Source organism: Symphodus melops (assembly GCF_947650265.1).
Source record: "Symphodus melops genome assembly, chromosome: 14".
In the NCBI taxonomy this organism is placed as follows: Eukaryota; Metazoa; Chordata; class Actinopteri; order Labriformes; family Labridae; genus Symphodus; species Symphodus melops.
Window position 1 is genome coordinate 20,900,785 of NC_136704.1, and position 19,507 is coordinate 20,920,291.

General features: G+C 41.0%; 1 protein-coding gene across 6 annotated transcripts in view; it reads right to left on the bottom strand.

Annotated features, from left to right (window-relative positions):
* Nucleotides 1-19,507, bottom strand: part of dpp6a (dipeptidyl-peptidase 6a) — a 205,729-nt gene that overhangs the window by 38,034 nt on the left and 148,188 nt on the right. For all 6 annotated transcript variants that reach the window (XM_079360889.1, XM_079360888.1, XM_079360891.1 and 3 more), the window contains 2 exons: nucleotides 18,811-18,925; nucleotides 10,672-10,770 (listed from right to left, as the gene is read on the bottom strand). In XM_079360889.1, the coding sequence (XP_079217015.1) occupies nucleotides 10,672-10,770; nucleotides 18,811-18,925 (214 nt within the window). The remainder of the gene's footprint in view (nucleotides 1-10,671; nucleotides 10,771-18,810; nucleotides 18,926-19,507) is intronic.

Sequence of the window (19,507 nt, forward strand, 5' to 3'; positions counted from 1 at the left end):
CCATCATTTTAGACCTTATCAGCCCTTCGTCACCTCTCCGGCTCTTTGTTTTCTGCTCTCACTAAGACCAGGAGCCATCATTTCTTCAACAGCACCCTGGGCGTTATGTCCACCCTTCAATCTTTCTCCTTCTTTTTCTCTTTCCCCTCTGCTGTGTGTTAGCCTAGGGCACTGTTTCCTCCTCTGATCCATACCTTTCCAATGCAGTATGTCTTATTAATACAGCCAACTGCCCTCGGCACAACCCTCACCCAGAATCACTCCAGGGACGCAGAGATGCGAGGTAACACACTCGACTGAGTCACAAAGTGAGAGAGAGAAGAGCAAGGCTATACAACATAAGTTTGTCCATTTCAACTCCATGGACCTCTTTTTTTTTTTTTTTTTGTTGAGACCTATTTTTGAAAGAGAGAGCCAGGAAAATGACATTTTTAAATAACTTTTGTTATCGGATATTTACAGTCATTTACAACCCTGTACTCACAAGCTTCAGCTGTGAGATCTGAAAGAAGCGCAGCAGCGTTCAAACAAAAATAAATGCAGCTGGAGACACGGGCAGCCAGACTATAATAAAGGTTGTTATCGAGACAAGAATATTTTACGAGTATATGTCTCATTAAAAAACAACTGCTGTGTAGAGAAGCCTGTGAAGCAGGATTTAACTACAATCCAAACATCTCTGCATGCACGGATTAAAGAAACAGGCAGATTAAATAGACTCCCTGATGAGAAAAGCAAAGTTTTCACAAGATTTAGACGTCATTCCTTTTCATTCTATTCATTTGTTGATGTTTTTTATGCTGTTTTCCCAGGCTAATCTTTTTGGCTAAATGTCTGTCAAACAATAGTCCACGGATGTCATTTGTGCACTCCTACTACATTCAGTAATACACACAATGCGTGACTTGCATTTGCAATGTGGTTGGCTCAATAATGTCTATTTGGGAACTGAAGGACAAGAACTCATCCAAGCATCACACATGAATAGTCCTTGTTGTGTAAAATGTACTGAGCTTGGATTTTTTTTTTTTTTTTTAAAGGTTTCCTGCTGTTATTTTTCTTCATCTAGCATCTCGACATTTATCAGTCCTAATGTATGTGGTGAGCTGAAACAGTGCAGAGAAAAACAAAAACTGAAAAGTATAGCGCGGTGAATTGTTGAGCATTGCAGTCGTTTTAGCTCCGTGACCAACATCTCCAGTGGCTAATACACTTAACAAGTACCTCACGTCTCCTCACTTCAAAAATACAGACTTAAATATTTGAATTACCTGCTGCTATGGAGGCCAAGCTAAAAGTGAACTGTGGATAATTATGGTAAACCAAAGATGAACTAGCGGGTAAATTATGATGGATATTTTAACAACTGCCCTTTGGGGTGATACTATTACCATCCTTTGGAAGCTAAGCTAACCCTGTGTATGTTTAATTGTCTAGCTGATCATGTTCTTTCCTTTCACTGGGATCCCATGTCAAGGCAGTACACCTTTCATTGTTTAAAAATATACTTTCATTTGACCCGACACTGATCCTCCACTACACCCCTTATACTCCACCCTATATAGGCTTATAGGCTTCATTAACCCTTTAATCAAGCCTTCTTTCTTCCCTGTATGACAGCTTTATTAAATTGAATGAAAATTACATAGAGCCAAGTTAATGCTACTCCAGGTCTCTTGAAGTGACTTTTACCTTCCACCGCAGAGTAATCGCTCAGGTAGACTCCTTACAACGCTGCTCATTCTACTGTCTTCTAAATCCTCCTTATCCGTTTCCTCTCAGCCTTATCTCGGGAGACAACTGAAGTCGCGGCATTGATTGCATTCAGTGTTACTCTGAGTACATTTACTCGAGAGGACTAAAAACACTCATCGGTGAGAGTCCTGCCTTGGCATACATCTTCAAACAAAAGAAGTGTAACAGGCTGAGTCGTTTTATGAGTCGGGAGAAAAATGTCCATCCTTAAAAGTCCTTAACATTAAAGCTTAACACAATACATCACTGTGTGGTTATTAAAGCACACCTTAGGCAATTGAAAAGATAACTTTTTGTCGGATTTATGAAAAGAGATGAAGCGTGGCAGGGTTTGGTACTAAATTCTAGATGGTTCTCTTTTTAGAACGAGGTCATTTTTTGCCACTTAAGCTTCAGGTGTTCTCATGAAGCTGATCCAAGCAACAGGGCAGGGATTTACTGTATGTGGCTCAAAAAAAAGAAAGTTAAATGGTCTTGAGCTCGTACAGTATAGCGCTTTTTTTTAGCCGTCTGACAATTAAAAGCACTATTACATGGCAGGGCACACCGACAAATTTACACACTGATGACAGAGACGGCTATGTAAAGTGTCCTTTAGTATTATCCCATTCATACACATCCACATGCTGACGGAGCAGCTGCAGCAGCTTGGGGTTAAGTGTCTTGCCCCAAGGACACATCGGACACGTTGGTGCAGGAACTGGGGATCAATCCCCGCCCTTCTGAGTGAGAGATGACAGACTCTCCTCACTGAGACACCAGCAAATTATTCTCCAAAGCCCTAAAACAGTGTTAAATCTTGGACACACCTTGGCTTGGATTTGCAGTGAAATATAGGGTCATAAAAAATTCATTAACACTTTTAATTAAAAATCTCACTCTTGTGTTTCAAAGTATTTCGTTTCATGGTTTCTAATGGGGAACTCCACATTTGGTGTGCTTGTTTGTCTCTGATTTTTTCAAAGCTAAACTGGCAACCCAATTTGAATTCTTGTCCTGGCCACCTTGATAAATGAGCGTGTTATTGAATGAATGGCAGAGCAAATAAATGAGCAAACACCTCCAATATGAACCCGCTGACAGAAAATGAAACCACCCAGGGCTGCTGCCAACCTGCTGCTGGTCAGTCTGCACTGGGGAAGTCATCAGGACGGCTGATGAAAACGCTCCTGCTGCCTTCATTACTGGTCTGACTCTTTTTCTTCACCATGTGAAGAACACAGCATGTTGCCAATTATTTGCCGTTCAACGTTGTTTTCTTTTTAAAGACTGATCACGTTTGTTTCATGTCTTGTTATTTGACTTTGTTTTGACATTGCATAGCTCCTGTATTTTAATGCTTGAGCGCTGCTTTAGACATATTTTCAGGGTCTAAATAACTAAAAGTAACAAATGTCTTGGGATTTTAACCTTTTGCAGCAATGGCTGCACACTATCTTTAAAGTTCACCTCTTATGTTGGTCCCAATTGGAAACGATTAAAAAACTCTCACATTAAGTGTTACAATGCTGGATGGCCATACTAGATGTTTGCAAAGTTGTAAACATATGTTGGCGTAATGACAGGATTAGTCTCCCCAATATGAAACCAAGATTTTCTTGCGATGGCTTCAAGCCTCTATATAAGCCATTGAAGCTGTTTATATGGGTACTTGAGAGCAAAATTACAACCACAAAGTTTCCAAGATGATTGAATACAAAGACAATTCATGTTCACAATTTCCCAAACATAAAACCGGAACACTTGAGTTTAGCATCACACTGCTTTTCTCAACTCAAAAATGCAGCCGGATGTACAGTATATCCTAGAACATGAGACTGATGCCACAAACTGCCTGGCCCAGTTTGACAACCTTACAAGTGAATTACCACTTAAGGCAGTCGAGTAGACGATTAGCGCCACATTAAGTCCCCTAGAACTCACCCACTGCTCATATGACTCCAGTGTTCTCTGAAACCCTCCATAAACTCTCTCGAACCCTGAGCTTTATGTGATCTGTAACCCTCGTTTGCAGTCAAATCCTGTGACATTGATTTGTTATAACATGCTCATTATACAGATAGAACCTCTGCTTGATTCACCGTCCGCAGTCCTCGTGTCTTCAGCTTTTCTCCAGCGCGTTAGTGTAGCTGTGTTTTGTTTCCTTACAAACCAATCACGTTGAACTTGAAAGGACCTGGCCCCGGCTCATTATAATTAAGATCATTAGGCAGGCTAGAGCCCGTAAAATACCAATTATAACAATAATAATATGACAATAAACATCACAGCAGTGAGCGGGCGCTCTTGTTTGGACAGCAGGAAAGCCTATTTCCATCTTATTATACAAGCTCCCCAAGGAGTTCCCTCACTTGTCAAATACTTCAACGTTTAAGCAATTTGTAGAGGGCTAATTATTTAAAAATCCCAAACCATATCCAACAACCATTTGAGTCATAAATATCTACAAGAGCATAAAAACTTACATGTGGATCCTCGAAAAACAAAATCCTCAAGAGGGAATTGAAAGTGTTCAAGGAAGCGCCGAAACAAAATAATCCAGCAGGCTCTTGCTGTGAGGGGATGCTCACAGCCTCTTTTGCTGTATAACGCAAACACAGTTGAGCAATATATTCTCTATGATAAACTGCTGAAGTGAATTCAAAGGGCTGTATGTTTGCAGCAGGCAATACGGGGATGGGAATCGCAGACGTGCTCGTTAGTTCTCGAGCTGCAAAAGAAACGCGTCTGTCTGAATTTAGCAGCAAATTAATATTTCATAGAAAATGTATGTGTAGATATTTGACGGCACAGGAACATCACAAGCAAGACAATGAGAAGTGTTAAAAAATAAGACTGTTGCTCTGTGCGTGTGGAGAAGGGTGGGAGGTGTACTTATGTTGATTATTAACACCGTCTCTGTCTCCTCTCCTCTCTGCAGGCACACACAGACAACACAATCAGCACTCTTTGAACGCAGACTTTCTCGCTGCATCTATCTGGGATTGTGGGACTAAAGTGGCAGACTGTGAAGGACTGTGAAATGCTGAAAAGGGGAACAAGTAGGCCCACTGCTGCCCTTACTCTTGATACAGCAGTGGAAATATGTTGTATTATTATTTTAGTGGGGAAAAAAATGAGGCCGACTAGAAAATAAAAGTTGATAAAAGGAAATAATAAAAAAAAAAGGCTCAGTCAGCTGCAACTGAGTAAACCAGCTCAAAATGTAAATGATTGAAATGGCGATTCATTGCTGAATTTCATTGTTAATCTCATGTTTAACATCCCAATATGTTGCACTTTAAAACCATGTTTTGGTATGCTTTTATTTTGTATTCTTGTCTTTAGGTAAGGGTACTTTAGTTCCTGTTCGGGCATTACACAACCTTGATGGGGTGTTGCCAACAAAGAGCTCTGAAAAGTTTCCAGCTACACCTTTGACCTCGAAACTGTAGAGAGACCCTGCTTGAGTTCTGGAGGCTCAAAACAGATTAAAGTATAAAAGGTCTGACTTCATGTGTGCAAGTTTTAACAAGAAACTGGACTTACCACCCTGATGCTAAATTTAGAAGCTTTTCTGAGAGCGTTGCACAACATGAAGCTTTGCCATTGAGTCCTTGCGAACGGAACAAACACGAACAGCATAGAAGTGTCTCGATACAACACGCGTTATGAATTTGCGCTATTCAAATAGTGATCGACTGATCCACAATTCAATCATAAAGGCCAGTTTGAGTCATGTAAAATTTGGCATGTAAGTGACACAGTCTGATTTTAGGGGTCAGAGTCTGTGGAGCTGTGGGTGTCGTTTAGCTCTTAGCCCATGCTGACTTTGATAGCTGTTAATTAAGGACCCACAACTGTCCGTCTCTGCCATTATCTGTCTTTAATTCAGGAGGCTGAAAGGTTGCATGCAGTTGATGCTGCTGGTGGCTCCACCTTTTGTCCTGGTAGTCAAACTCTAAAAATATAGGATGCAGCCCATTTTTTTAGATTAAAAAAATGACGGTTTAAAGTGGGTCTTTTAGACCCGATTTTACAGCATCGCTCCTTGAGCAGGAGAAAGTAGAAGTCTCAATCGTAAAAGATTCTTAATTTGGATCAAATGTTTACCGAAAAGATTTGTTCCAAAATGTTGTTGCTCAAACTTGGATCAAATGTGACATCGCACACTTCAGATATTGCTGGAAAAGTCAGCGGCCGAGGCTCCGAGAGACTTGTGAATTTGTCATGAGACACGCTGAAGCTAATGTACATTTCCAAAGTCTGCTTCTCCTCTTTTATCTACTCCTCCCTTGACATTAAACACTCGTCAACATCAATGTCTTTTGACAGCTTGTTTTTGTCCAAAAAAAAAAAAAAAAAGTCGTCTCGCCACTTCTGCTGCTTTCTTGAGGTTAAAAAATGTAGCCAAACTGGAGTTTCTGCAGAGACGTCCTTTCAGATTAAGCATCCGTGCTGATGTGGTAAATCTGGGTCATCTCAGATGGGGATATTTTGCAGCTTCTGCTTCATAAATTGGTAAGATTCATTGGTAACATTCTCCGCAGTCTGATTGTCTGCGACATGGACTGAACACTCGATGCTTACAGTGAGTGTATGGGCTAATTCGATACGTCTCATTGGTTAAAAAAAAGACCCATTCCAAAACTCCATTAACAAATGACATTCAAGTCATTACTCATGTTGTGTCATGGGGGCAGAGCTATGAAAAGTCAATAAGAGAATGGGACAACTGGCTAATCTTCTCTGAAGTGATTCCGTTGCATAAACATCGGCGATGAGAGGCTGTGCATCATCGAGGAACGAGGCAATTCGCCGACATGCAAGAAAGAGTGCACACACGCTGAAACAACAAACACCACGTCGTTTCACTCTAATCTACACCACAGGCACAAGTCCTCTTCAAAGTCACCGGTGATAACACTCTGAGGTGGCACCGATCGGTCCAACGTTTTACAAATGGCTCCCCCTCCGCCATATTTAACAAACATCAACGAGACAAGAGGCCTCATGGCGCGGGAGACAAGAGGAACGCGGCCATTAAAACGCCAAGCAGCTGTTGCGAGTGTGGGCGTTTTGTCGCACAGGGCTCGCTTCAACCTTGGTGCCGTGAGAGTGATGTTGATAGCGTGTCTGTTTGATTCAGATGGAAAGGTAAAAAAAACAACAACAAAAAAAAACAGGCGTGTGTGAGAAATCAGCGGTGTCTGCTAACTGTGCAATTACCTAACCGGGGGAGATGTATAGTGATGTCTTCAGAGCATGCTCAAGAATACTGATGCAGGAGGGAGAGAGTTTTGGCAGATTAATACTTCACAGGGATAGAAGGACTATCAGAGAGCACAGAACTACGGCAAGCCCAAAAGAACACTCTTGTATGATATGTGTTGATATGTGATGTAAACAAAAACTATGTCTGTCTGGACAGGAATACAAATGTTAATGGTGATGGAGCATAATCGACATACATTTAAAAAGGCAGGAAACACTCAAATGAGGGGATGTAACACTATCTCAACACTGAAAAAAAAAAAGCAGCAGGTGGCGCTACCTGGCTTCTGTTTTGTTTGCCTTTAGTAGCTGAAGCAGGAGGACTTACAGGTGTCACTTTGTGCAAAGCTTTGTTTTTATTAGTAACAAACTTCCTGACGTAAAAGAAATAGCCTACTTACATTACTTATCACTCATGACTGTCTTCGAACCGTGAGCCCGGTGTCGTGATACAGTGTGCATCGTATCATGTGCTTCATTGCATCCATAATTAATCGTCACGACGATGTGGCATGTGTTCATATCGAATGCTGAGACTGAAATAGCATTGTTGTCATGGCAACTTGTCAGCCAAACCTTTTGTCATGGATATTGTCGAGAGGTCAGACACGGTTTCATTAATGTGCTGACAATCTGACACGTGGCATCAAAAATACTCCTTGGATGAAATAATTAAAGGATAATTGTCTTTTATTTTGAATCATAACTTGAATCAAAAGAATAAGAAAAGAAAAACTGGGCCACATGCTACAGTGAAGGAGCAACTAATGATACTTTAGGAAGTAAGTACGACTTTATTTCTGCAACCCTCACGTCATGAAGTGCTTCATAATCAAAAGCAATTAAACTAATCGCACAGCGAGGAAAAATGTAGATGAATAAATCACGACGACAAACAAGGCAAGGTTAAGATCAGGGAAAGGCACGTAAGCACACACACAAAAGAGTAGGCACAAGAAAGGGTTTAATGATTACATGAAGGATGAGTTTTCTTGCTGTGCCGATCTGAAGGTGTGTAGGAGTTGATTTCAAAGAGTTGCGGCCAGAACAGCAAAGGCACGATCACCTTTTGTTAAACAATTAGAGCGGGGGATGGAAATAAGGCCAAGATCAGAATGTCTTCATACTAATTAAGCTGGAAAAGGAAGCAATAGGATATGATGTGATCAGTACATTTTTAAGAAGTTATATACAGTCTGACTCAGGGGAATTGGGGCGCAACGAAAGCAGAGGGAAAAAAAAAAAACCTGAAACAGAGGATAAATTAGGTTTAAAACAAAATTCCATTTTAGCCCGAAAACCCGAGCAGCCATTCTCCCAAATCATCCAAATCATTCAGGCTGGTTGGCAGACAGGTGAAGGAAGAAATGAAAACACTAACAAAGCGGATGGATCCGTCTTCCTCCTCCCTTCCCACTTTCTGTCCTCCTTGTCGGTTTAACGGACCGACTAAAAGCACCCCGAGATCAAGCGGGGGTTCTGTTTTGTTCGACGGCACCAAAAACAAAGACGTGATGAAAGAGCAGACTTCTCGCTGCAGACGAGTCGTGATTCGAGGCCTGCTGTTGTCGTTTCTCCAGCGTCTCTCTTTAAATTGTGCGGTGAGGAAGTCGTTCTTTAACACACTGAAGTGCTGTCACTGTCGAAACCACAAAATCGACAATGATCATTTCTTTACACTAATTTGGATGCTTAAAAATGCTGCTGCGGAGTAGATGACAGACCGAGTATTGTTCTGCACACTGCGGGGACAACTTCCAATAGCAAATGTTTTTTTGTTTAAAATACTTCTCAAACATGTGCAGGACGGGAACATCTTCAGAAAGACAACGCTTTGTCCAAAGGGGTCGCCAAAACAAACGCACACTAAAAAGGAGGCGCTTTTAAAGACGTGAGGGAGGAAGAGCTATCTCGTGTGGGTTTTGTTTGACCCCTGGAGTTCGGTCGACTGTGTCTTTCAGATATTGGAATCACTATCTATTGAGGAAAAAGAAGAAATTGGAGCATGTCTCTCTCTTTTTTTTTTTTTTTCTTTTGCTGTAATTAAACCCCTCTGGTAGTGTAAGAAACACACTTTGTATGTTTTCCCTGAGACCGCGGAGCAGATGTCGGCTTCCAGATGTGAACAGCGCTCTCACAGTTTGCGATGTTTAACAGGGCTCGTTGAAGCGTGATCGATTTGTTTACAACTTCCGTGGGTCACAGCGAGAATCGGCGGCAAATACGACCCCTGGGAGACTCCTCATCCTAAAGCACACATGCCTAACCCCCCCTCCCCTCTCCCCCCTCTCCCCCATCTAAAACAAACCAAGCCAGACTGTAAGCGAGCAACGTCCTGTCACTAATATAATAAATACGGGGTTTCAGCTTTCTAATTACAGCCAAAACACGGTGGGGAAGGCTTGGAGATCTCACGATTGGAATTACATTTAACAGCTGTGTTATTTCTAGGAGTCATCTCGCATCCTGTGATTGGAGGAGGCAGCCTCGTCGGGCACCAGAGAGGAAGAACATCCAGCTCATTAATCCTTCAGCTGTAGGAACTCGTCACATCTCCGAGCTGTGATCGTTCTCTTCAACGCGGCGCTGAGACGTGCTGTTTGTACCTTGATATGAAATATGGTGTATAATTTTCTCTTATTGGCGTCCCGCCGTGCTGTCAATGTCTGTGCCGTCGCAGCACGCTCTTATTAAAAAAAATAAATAAAACAAGCCTTTGAGATCGCTGGTGATGAATTGCAACAACAGCGGCATCCACACGCTGCCATTGATCTCAGGAAAATGAGGGTTGTGGTTACAGGTAATTGAGTAGCTATTGAAGCATATGGAATAAATCGTTTGGAGGAATGTCAAACGGCAAGGACACACACACACATACGCACACACATACACACACAAAATGTACATACACAAATCTGCAAAGGCAAATGAGGGACAGATGGTGTGAAAGAAGACAATAAAGGAACAATCAACACTTATTGTAACGGTTAATGATGTTTTTGCTGTTTCAATCGAGATGTGATACACATTTGTAACAACACTATGAGAAAATGTATCAATAACAGCCACATTTTTCATTTCACAACGAGGTTTTATGGGCCGTTTTTTTTTTTTTTTTTTTTCCAGGTTGTTTTATTTCATTATGTGTGCCTCATGCAACTGTCTTCTGCTTCGGTGCTTGTTTGAACAGACTGGATGTGTTTTTCTTTGTCTGTGATACAGTCAATCTGTTCTCTTGCAAACACAACTTAACCACTGATGTTAGCTCTTTGCAAGAAAAGAAAGAAAGAAAGAACATCCTAAAAAAAAAAGCCACCTGCTTTTCTTCAGAGTGTCTTCTTCTGGTTTGACGGCCCCCTCATTGATTTAGCAGACTCCAGAATTGCCACAGCCTTTCAGTCTGGTTTCTGTCTTCCTCCCACTAATTAAGAATCTTAACTGACTGGATCAAATAACAGTAAAAAATAAAAATGTTGCTTGACATTCAGCCTGTTTGAGGCTATGAAGTAACCCGGACATACGTAATGACATCTTCATGAAAAGTTGCAAATGGACAAAACATGAAGGCTAAGTTTGCTCTGATTTGATCTGCCAATAAGGAAACATGTACGCTCTTTGTTCAAATCCAGGTCTTATTGAACAGCACACACAAACTTTACTCACTGCTTATCCATTTGGCGTTGGGGTCATGCACCCTGAAGTCTTTACTAAACAGGTCTCCAACAGTCACCTTTCCTTTCATAGCCAGACGGTCGTCCTCACCTGCAAAGGAAACAATCACATCGTCAACATAAAAAGACACCGAGCAACTTTCTGTGCATCAGTTGCATAAAATAATATTTCACTGGATTTTCTTTTCATAAATCATACAGGAGAAAAAAAAAAGGTGGAAAAAAAAGGCTTATACAAATCCACAGTACCAAGGTACGACTTGACAATGATTCCTCTTCATGTGTGACGGAGGCTAAAGAGTAGGAGCTTCAAAATAAAGTTCAAGTTCATGTCAGCAGGTCAGGTTTTTAGAGTGAGGCTTCAAAAAGAAAAGGAAAAAAAAACAGGTAAAACACAACAGAAACCAGGCGTTTTCACACGGATAGAAAAGAGAAACGAAGACACAAAGATGTTCTGGCTACTTCTGACAACAAACACTGAGAGAATATTTCATATCCTCTTGACAATTTTTCATCTCCTGCTCTATCTTCTCTAACAACTTTTCCCCCCTGACAGGCTGCAACCGAGCACCTTTGAAGGAACAACAAAAAGAGCATGGCTAAGACAGAGGATAAAAACACGTTATTACAAAGCAGAGCTTCATCTCAAACTCCCTCAGGCCTTTGATTAGGACGAGCGCAGCTTCTTATCATCAGACAAGGCGCACATATTTATAGCACGTGCCTCCTGCAATTCATTTCAGCTTAATTTCATCCATCAGTGCTCATCGTATCAGCTCCTGCTACGTAACGTGACTCATCTCACCTCTGTAGACATGGTGGGAGGATGACAAAGCAAAAGGTCGTGTACCAGGAGATTCTGTGTTTCTATGTTTCTTTTCTTTAAGGCTTTTATTTCTTGTATAACAAACTTTTTGTTGAGCCTTGCTGTAGAGAGTTGAAATACAAGTTTTCCCATTTAAGCCTGAAGTTTCAGTTTTATGGAACTTTAGGCTCAACTCTGACTTCAGAAAGGTTTTGTAGGATTCACTCGGGGACCCATTGAAGAGACATGGCAGTTGACGGACATGCTGGTTGCTACGAGGATCAGAGCTGTTATATTCTAGCTGCAGACTGTCTTTGTAATGTGTGATGTTTAATCCCTTTGCTGAGCCTGTCTGTGTCCAGGCCAAAGCTTCTTTTTTTTCTTTTATTTTTTTAACGTGGGAGGTAGATGATTCTCTGGCTGCAACAGTATCAGGATTTTTTGTTTTAATGATATGCAGCTGAGACATTTCAAGAATCAGGCAGATGGAAATTTAGCCTTAGAAAATTCAATTAAAAAAAACGCTATTATGGGGGGCAATTCAAAGGCATACCCAATATTTCTCTTATTCATTTAGCAGACACTTTTATCTAAAGCGATGTACATCAGAGAGTCGGTACAACACGAACACGGATCCAGAGAGGAGGAAACAACATCAGTCAGTGCAAACCCACAGCTTTAAGTCCGATCAGACGCAGGTGTTCACAACATCGACAGCTGTTCTAATATAATCATCAAAATCATCCTAAAGTCATCATTACCAAGCAAAACTATCATCATTCTCACTATTCATCAATAATATCGTTAAGGTGCGAAGTCTGCGAATCAAACGGAGTTCAGACGTTTGTTCCCCCACCGGGGGGCGACAAAGGAGAAGAGCTAGAGTTGGAGTTCTGGAAACAATTTAAAAACATCAACCACCACTGCTCTTAGCTAGTGTTGTTCAAGTTGGGGGTCCTGACCCCCAAGTGGTCGCCAAGGATTAATTAGTGGAATTGTGTAAAGTTAAAGGTCAAGTTTAAATAATCCTCAGAGGTCCTCAAGACAATTTCTGGAATTTCAAAAAGACTGAAGACAAAGAGGATGGACTCATAATTTGGGGGGGGGGGGGGGGGGGGGGTGTTGCACAGTCAAGGGACACAAATTAGGGTCAAGCTGAAAAAGACTATTGTAAAAGTTGTGATGCAGAGGCTTGGTAATTTTATTCACCTCTTCATGAGATATGTGCCTGCCAGCAGCTCTGTGATGAAAATCCTCGACATGGAAGTTTCTCACAGAAAAATGTCAATGATTGGGAAAAAAAAAGGAGCGCTCCAAATGTTTCCTCAACAACAACTGAAGTGTGAACACTTCATCTCATTTTAATTCGGCACATACTTTGATCAGTGAGTCACAGTTGTCACAGAAATCATTTTTAAAGAGCAGACGGAGGGAAACTGGGGAGGAGCAGAAACCTAAAATGGCACTAAACATCTTGGTCTCGCCAGTTAAACGCCGTCACAATACACAGTTAGAAAAGAAGCAGTTAATATTTGCCATTTTTAGCACATCTTAAATACTAAGTTCTATTAGTAAGACGTCTGATGTTATGATGACATTTTAAGATTTTATGTGACAGAACTTAAACTAAAATTACAGTTTCTGTTAATTTTGGCACCCCTCCGTGGCCTAAACAGTACATATCCTGTACATGTGTATAAAGTGTTTATTTTAATTTGAAAAAAACAAAAAAAAAAAAAAAACTATCCTGATTTAATTTAAAAGAGAAACATCAAATATTTTGATTTGTTTTTGGACTGTAGATAAAAAAAAGCATTCAGTGACACCTACCCTGCAGCAACCGCAACAGACAATAAAAACAACTGCATAAAAAAAGTTGGTCTTTATGCTTAGTGTCTGGTTTGTTTTTGTGGGTCATAAAGAGGCACCAGTAATAATTCCAGTCATCTTCATGACCAGTTAAAACATCCTTACTGGAACTTTATTGACTCAAGAGAATCTATAAAATCAGATAATTTGCTACATTTTGTGCACATTCAAGCATTAATAAACAGTTCATCATAGAAACTTCCAGAGCCTAAACTGCCCTGAAATTGTTTTTATCAGACCATACGCATCTAAAGATGTTTGATTTACAGACACATATAACAGAGAAAATGGGGAATATTCCCATTTAAGTAGCTGGAACTATTAAATAGTCATTCCCAAAGTGACTTTTATCTTTTCAATATCAGAAGAGGCAAGGGAAGTTAATTTGCCTTGCACCTTTAAAGACTGAGACAATAAAACGTGTTTTACATTGGATATAAAAAAAGACTTTACAATTAGATGCAAAAAGTGCACAAGGCCATTCAAAGAGATATATACACGGGAAGAAAATAAAAGAACTTACATTGAAGGTTAAATAGAATAAATTACAGTAAAAGACAAAAACAAGTGACCGTGAGGGACGTAAAACTAAATTATTTCATGAAGAAAAACATGCACATGTGATGACCTGTGATGACTCACGACTTCTTGTTGCTGTCCCAATACCTGTTTTGTTTGGCAGTCACAGGACACATGAGCATTAGTGAGTCATTCATCATGCTCTTTCATACAAGAGGCTCCACTTCCATGCACATTGTACCTTTTAAAACTAGACAGTATTAATACGAGTGAGATTATAATGACTCACCGTCTTGCGCTCTTAATTTAGTCCTACCACTCATCAGTGCGAGTTTATATAAAATCAATGAAGTCTGATAAATGATCTAAACTTCTTCATCAAATCCAGCAGTTAAAAAAATGTGAGTTTTCTTTTTCTCATTAAAGGCTTTACATTTTTAATAAAGTGCGTCAGCTGTGCGGGAGCAGCAGGACGCATATTGTTCCTGACAGATGGACGGACAGCGAGTGATCCTCAGTTCCTGCTCGGTGTCGTCATCGGGGACAGAAACACCTTTGAAGGCATCTGCTCGGAGCCTCGCATGAGTTCGGAGTGCGATTATGAGAGTCAGCAGACTGTGTTCAGAGTGCACGGAGGCTCAAAAGTGCACATAAGCTGCAGGCTCCCATCAGATGGAGCGCTTTAAGGGGGATAAATACTGTGAGTGTTTAATCAGTGATGAACACAGGGGCTGCAAAAACACTCGTTAAGGTTTACATTTTTTGTTGTTGTTGTTGAAAAGGCGCAGTGTTTTCAAGAAAAAAAAAATCAATTTTTCTTGTCGTTAAGCATGTCTTTATCTCAGTCTCGCAGACTGCTGCGATCAATGACGGGAACTTTTGAAAAAGTGGACGGACGAAAGCTGACGGCCGGGTCGGCACAACTCAGCAGTTTATATGCTAATGTTGCTCCAACTTTTTTTTAATATAGCACAAAGACGGAGGGAGTTCAGATGGAGTACTCAATCTGGTGAAATGAAAGAGAACTGGATGGCCTCTGTGCGAATGCACTGTCACCTCACAGCAAGAAGGTCCCTGGTTGGAATCCAACGTCGCACAGGGCCTCTCTGTGGGAAGTTTTGCATGTTCTTCCCGTGCATGCGTTTCCCTATAGAGTCTCTGGCTTCCTCCCATCATCCAAAGACATGCTTGTTAGGCTAATTGGCGACTCTGAATTGCCAGTATGTCAGTGTGAGTGTGAATATGAGTCTCTCTCTAAAGGTCAGCCCCCCCCAACCCCCCGAAACAGGATTAAAGGTATCTATACTGTATGGATGATATCTGACCAGATCATTCTAATGATTCTTCCATTCCTGTAGTAGCACCAGGGATGCTAAAAAATTGGCCAGTGGGCAAGAGAAAAAAAAAAGGGAGCGGGATGTAAAGACACAATGTCGCGCTGATGATGAGAGATATATGTAATTTTAGAATCATTATAAAGGTCATATGGGGACAAAAAATGACTAAAGCTTTTGATCACATTTGGGAAAAGACAGATTAGATTTTTTTCTCTGAATAAAAATGGGATAGTGAAGCGGCAGTTTCATGCAGTAACACGACTGCGTTCATTGAGCTGCATCTAATCAAGATAACATCCTCCCACAGAGTCAGTCAGCTGTCAATCTGTCAGTCATCCTGACGTCTCAGGCTGATAAATACTGATACTCGATGTGAACATCTGACCTAGTTACATTGACGAAGGAAACAGATCAACCTCTTGGTTCCACTTAGCTATCAGTTAGCAGCAGAGACTCTGTGCTCGTGTTCGTGTGTGAGTGTGAGCGAGAACATAGTGGCTGTCAGGAGCAGCTAGATGCTGGTTTGCGTGTCTGGCAGGGGAGCATCCATCAACGAAACCCTCCAAACTGATTTGAGACAACATGCCAGCTCATAACTCCTCACATTAGCCTCACTGACACAGCTTGCGTCTCTTCCCTTCGTTCCCAGAATGTTTGTCCTTGATGTGTAATTACAGCAACAACACTTGCTCTGAACAAAAACGGAATTAAATAAGAAAATCCTCCCAAAAGATCTCACATTGTGTTACAAATTGTTAGTGATGTACCTCACTCTCCTGGGCCCATTCACTCTGTAAAATCAGTTCCTATTCAGTGGTTTCAAGGCTCTAATTAAACGTTGAGTGTCTTGTTTTTTTTACAAGGCAATCTTCAGTCTTCTTACATTGCCGTTTCAAGATCTAACGTATCCTTAAAAGACGTTTCCTTATGGACAGAATCAGGACATAAACTGTCTGGATAGCATGTTAAGCATCTCACAGTAGTCACAGTAATGGGAAAGATCCAACCCTGTTGTGCCTTTGAATGTCTCAGTTCACTTTCAAAACTCCAAGACGGCTGAGCTGATGAGTCAAAATTAAAATCCACCTTGTGGCAATAAACATTGTTTCATCGTTTCCTTCAGCTGATTCGTTTACTTTCCCATCTTGTTTCGTTCTTTTTTTTATGGTTGATTCTTATAACTGAAAGTTCCTTTTTTAGCAAAAGAAATCCAGGTTTTTATCCAAACATACCAAAAGTGTATCCTAAGTTAAAGACGGTAGCAAAAAAACAAAACACAAAGCATAACAAAAACTGTTTTGTAATGCAAAATGATGACATTTTAAACAAACAATGAAAATCAGCTATTGAAATTCAGTGGATTTTTGCAGGAGATAAAACATTGTTTGACAGCCCTACTTTTAATTCATCTTCCTTAAGCAGAAAGTCATCGGCATCGGTTTTTAAGACCAATTTATGAGTTTTGAAAAAAAAAAAAAAATAACCAGCAGTCGTCATGTAGTTATATCTATTTTCCAAAAACATGAAAGGGTTTGTTTTTTTTGTACGTATTTAGTATTCATTTTGTTCACAATCATACATGGAGGGAATCTTCTGAAGAGGCACAGATAGACATCTCTCCACTGACAGCAGCCTGAATAGACCGCTTCAGCAAACAGAACAGAGAAGAATACTGCCACAGTCTGAATCTTTAGAGATCATAATCTGCAGTGTGTGACACACAAAACAGCTTTTCAGTGATTTCTTTGAATTTGAATACCCTTCAAACTAAAGCTTTGTTGGAACAACAAAGAAGAAAAAGGATTCTCCTTTTACGAGAATCATTTCATTAGACTGTATCTAAGATGTGCCCATAGCATCTGTTTTGGGACCAATTTTATTAAGGCTTTCATTTGGCCTTTTAGTATCACTATCTAGTTTTATGGAAGCACAGGTAATGAGGAAATGCGGAGTCTGCTTCCTGATGAACAGGTCACTTTAAAACACAATACAGTACTACAGTATTAGACCACAGGAACTTTTCCTGAGAAGAAGGGACCTTTTTAAGAACTGTTAGAATTTAAATGGCAACATCATCATTACTTGTATTTTACCTCTAAAAGTCCTTTGTTCCTGGTGAAAATTCCTGCAAAAGGAACACAGCCTGAAACACGATAAACCAATAACAGGAAATCCGGGTTGTCCTGATGAGAGTGAAATCTTTAACACCATTTTGGATTTGTTCATTACGTGTATGCTGAATAGCCCCAGTATAAATGTAAAGAAGAATAAAGTGGGAACCTTTAAACTTGACTGAATCTAGGGATATAATTAACAGGTCTGGAGCAAACAACATAACTCAAAGAAAAGGTGAAATAAATCGTCTTGGCACTAACAAGCCACTATCCTTGAGGAATGATTCATGGAGCTGCATTATCCTGAAGCTCTTCTCTTGGTAAGATACACCTCATTAATCCACACCAACTTTTAAAATCAGCAACTGGCAAGGGTATATACATGTTTTAATATCCCAGAATCCCAAATAATACCAAATATCCTGTATAAACAGCCTTTTTCAGAAGGCAGTCTGTTGGAGGCTTTACAGTTTGAGAAGAGCCCGGCCTGTGTTGAGACTTGGAGCGGAACAGGGGTTCTGCTCGAGCACCCAGGGAGGGGACGGATTAGGACCAAGCGCAAGCTGGAGACGCCACCTGCCCGGCCTCCATTTTCCACCTGACTCCCGCCGGCCCGCCTTGTTTGGAAGCGGCACATTAAACAGAAAGAGAATCATCTGCGTCCATAACAAACACTGAGGGACAGGAACGGGTCACAGGCGGGAGGTGACGAGGCGTTTTAGGCCTGGCTGCTCCGACACCTGCCGCTGTGCTAAAGGTTACGCAAGCGATATTTTTTGCTCTGACACCTTTTTGGATGTGTTAGGATAATGCAAAAAGAGGACTGAATTTCCTTTACAACAGCTGACCCCACTTCGCTGCCACACCTCGAAGAAAGATTACGTGCTATTTTCTCCCTCAGAGTATCATAAACAGGGACACAGTGATTACTGTTTTTGTGTCTGAGTTACAGTGCACACATCACTTGTACTGACTCTCTGGCAGCCCATTAAACTCTATCAAGCAGCTTTATGAGCCTTAATACAAACAGATGGCTTGCTGATTAAACTCTCCTGTACATTTACAAACTGAAGGTCAAAGTTAAGATTCTTTAAAATACAGAAGAAAAATGCAAAAGTCAAAAATGTGTGCGTGAAGGGGGGGGGGGGGAGACAGTGAAACAGACAGATTGGGACAGTGTTTACAAAGGAAGCCATGTTGCGTGGGCTGACTACAATGAGTTTTACTGACCTTGACTAAATGTGGCGAGAAAGCCATCCATGCTGAAGTTTTATTACAGCAAGTGACACGGCAAATATTGCACAAGAGTATGAACCACACACAAGGACAGAGATACCAGCAAACACAAGTTCTTCTTTGCTTTGTTCGTGTCGAGACTGATTGGGAAACCTAATGTGCATGTCTGTGCATAATAATAGCCGTGTAAACAGAGGGATGTGTGGTGTATGGTCTATTGACCCCCCCCCCTCTCCTTCTTCGCCGTGTACCTGGTGTCAACAGGATGACGGAGGTGACGATCAGCGAGCAGATGACCAGAATGACAAGAAGGGCGATCGCTATTCCCTTCCAGTTCCTCTGCGGAGGGTTACTGCCCACCAGCTCCTGTGGGAAGAGAGCAGAAGAGACATGGTCAGAAAGAGTAAAAGAAGAATAATGTCGGAAAAAAATCAGGAACATTTATGTTGGAAGAACAAATTTGAGATACAGAAAAAATTAAGAGGGAGAATGAGAAAGTAGGAGATACAGAAAATTTCAAAAGAGACTAAAGTGACGAAAAGAAAAAAAGAAATGAAAGGAAGCTTAAATGGAGAACTGGTGAAAATCAACGGAGAGGTGTCAGTCAAGGACGAATGTGAGTCAAAGTCGCAGCCTCGCTGCTCTCAAAGAGACACTGTGACAGAGGCAGCAGCAGGAGGAGAACGACGAGAAAAAGGAGGGGTAGGAGGGGGAAAATTCTTAATGAGCCGAGCATCAGCAGCTATCACCCGCAAACGAATGTGACAGATAGAAATGGAGCTCACGACACGTTGGTGAATTGCATGCTTGACAACAGCTTGGCAACAGCAGAGAGAAGCTTTGGGGGCTGGGAGTCATAAGAAACCTTGAGGCATTTTTTTTTCTTCTCACTGATTAATTCAGAAACAAATGAACTTATTGCAATGTAATCGCGCTATGAACGAAAAC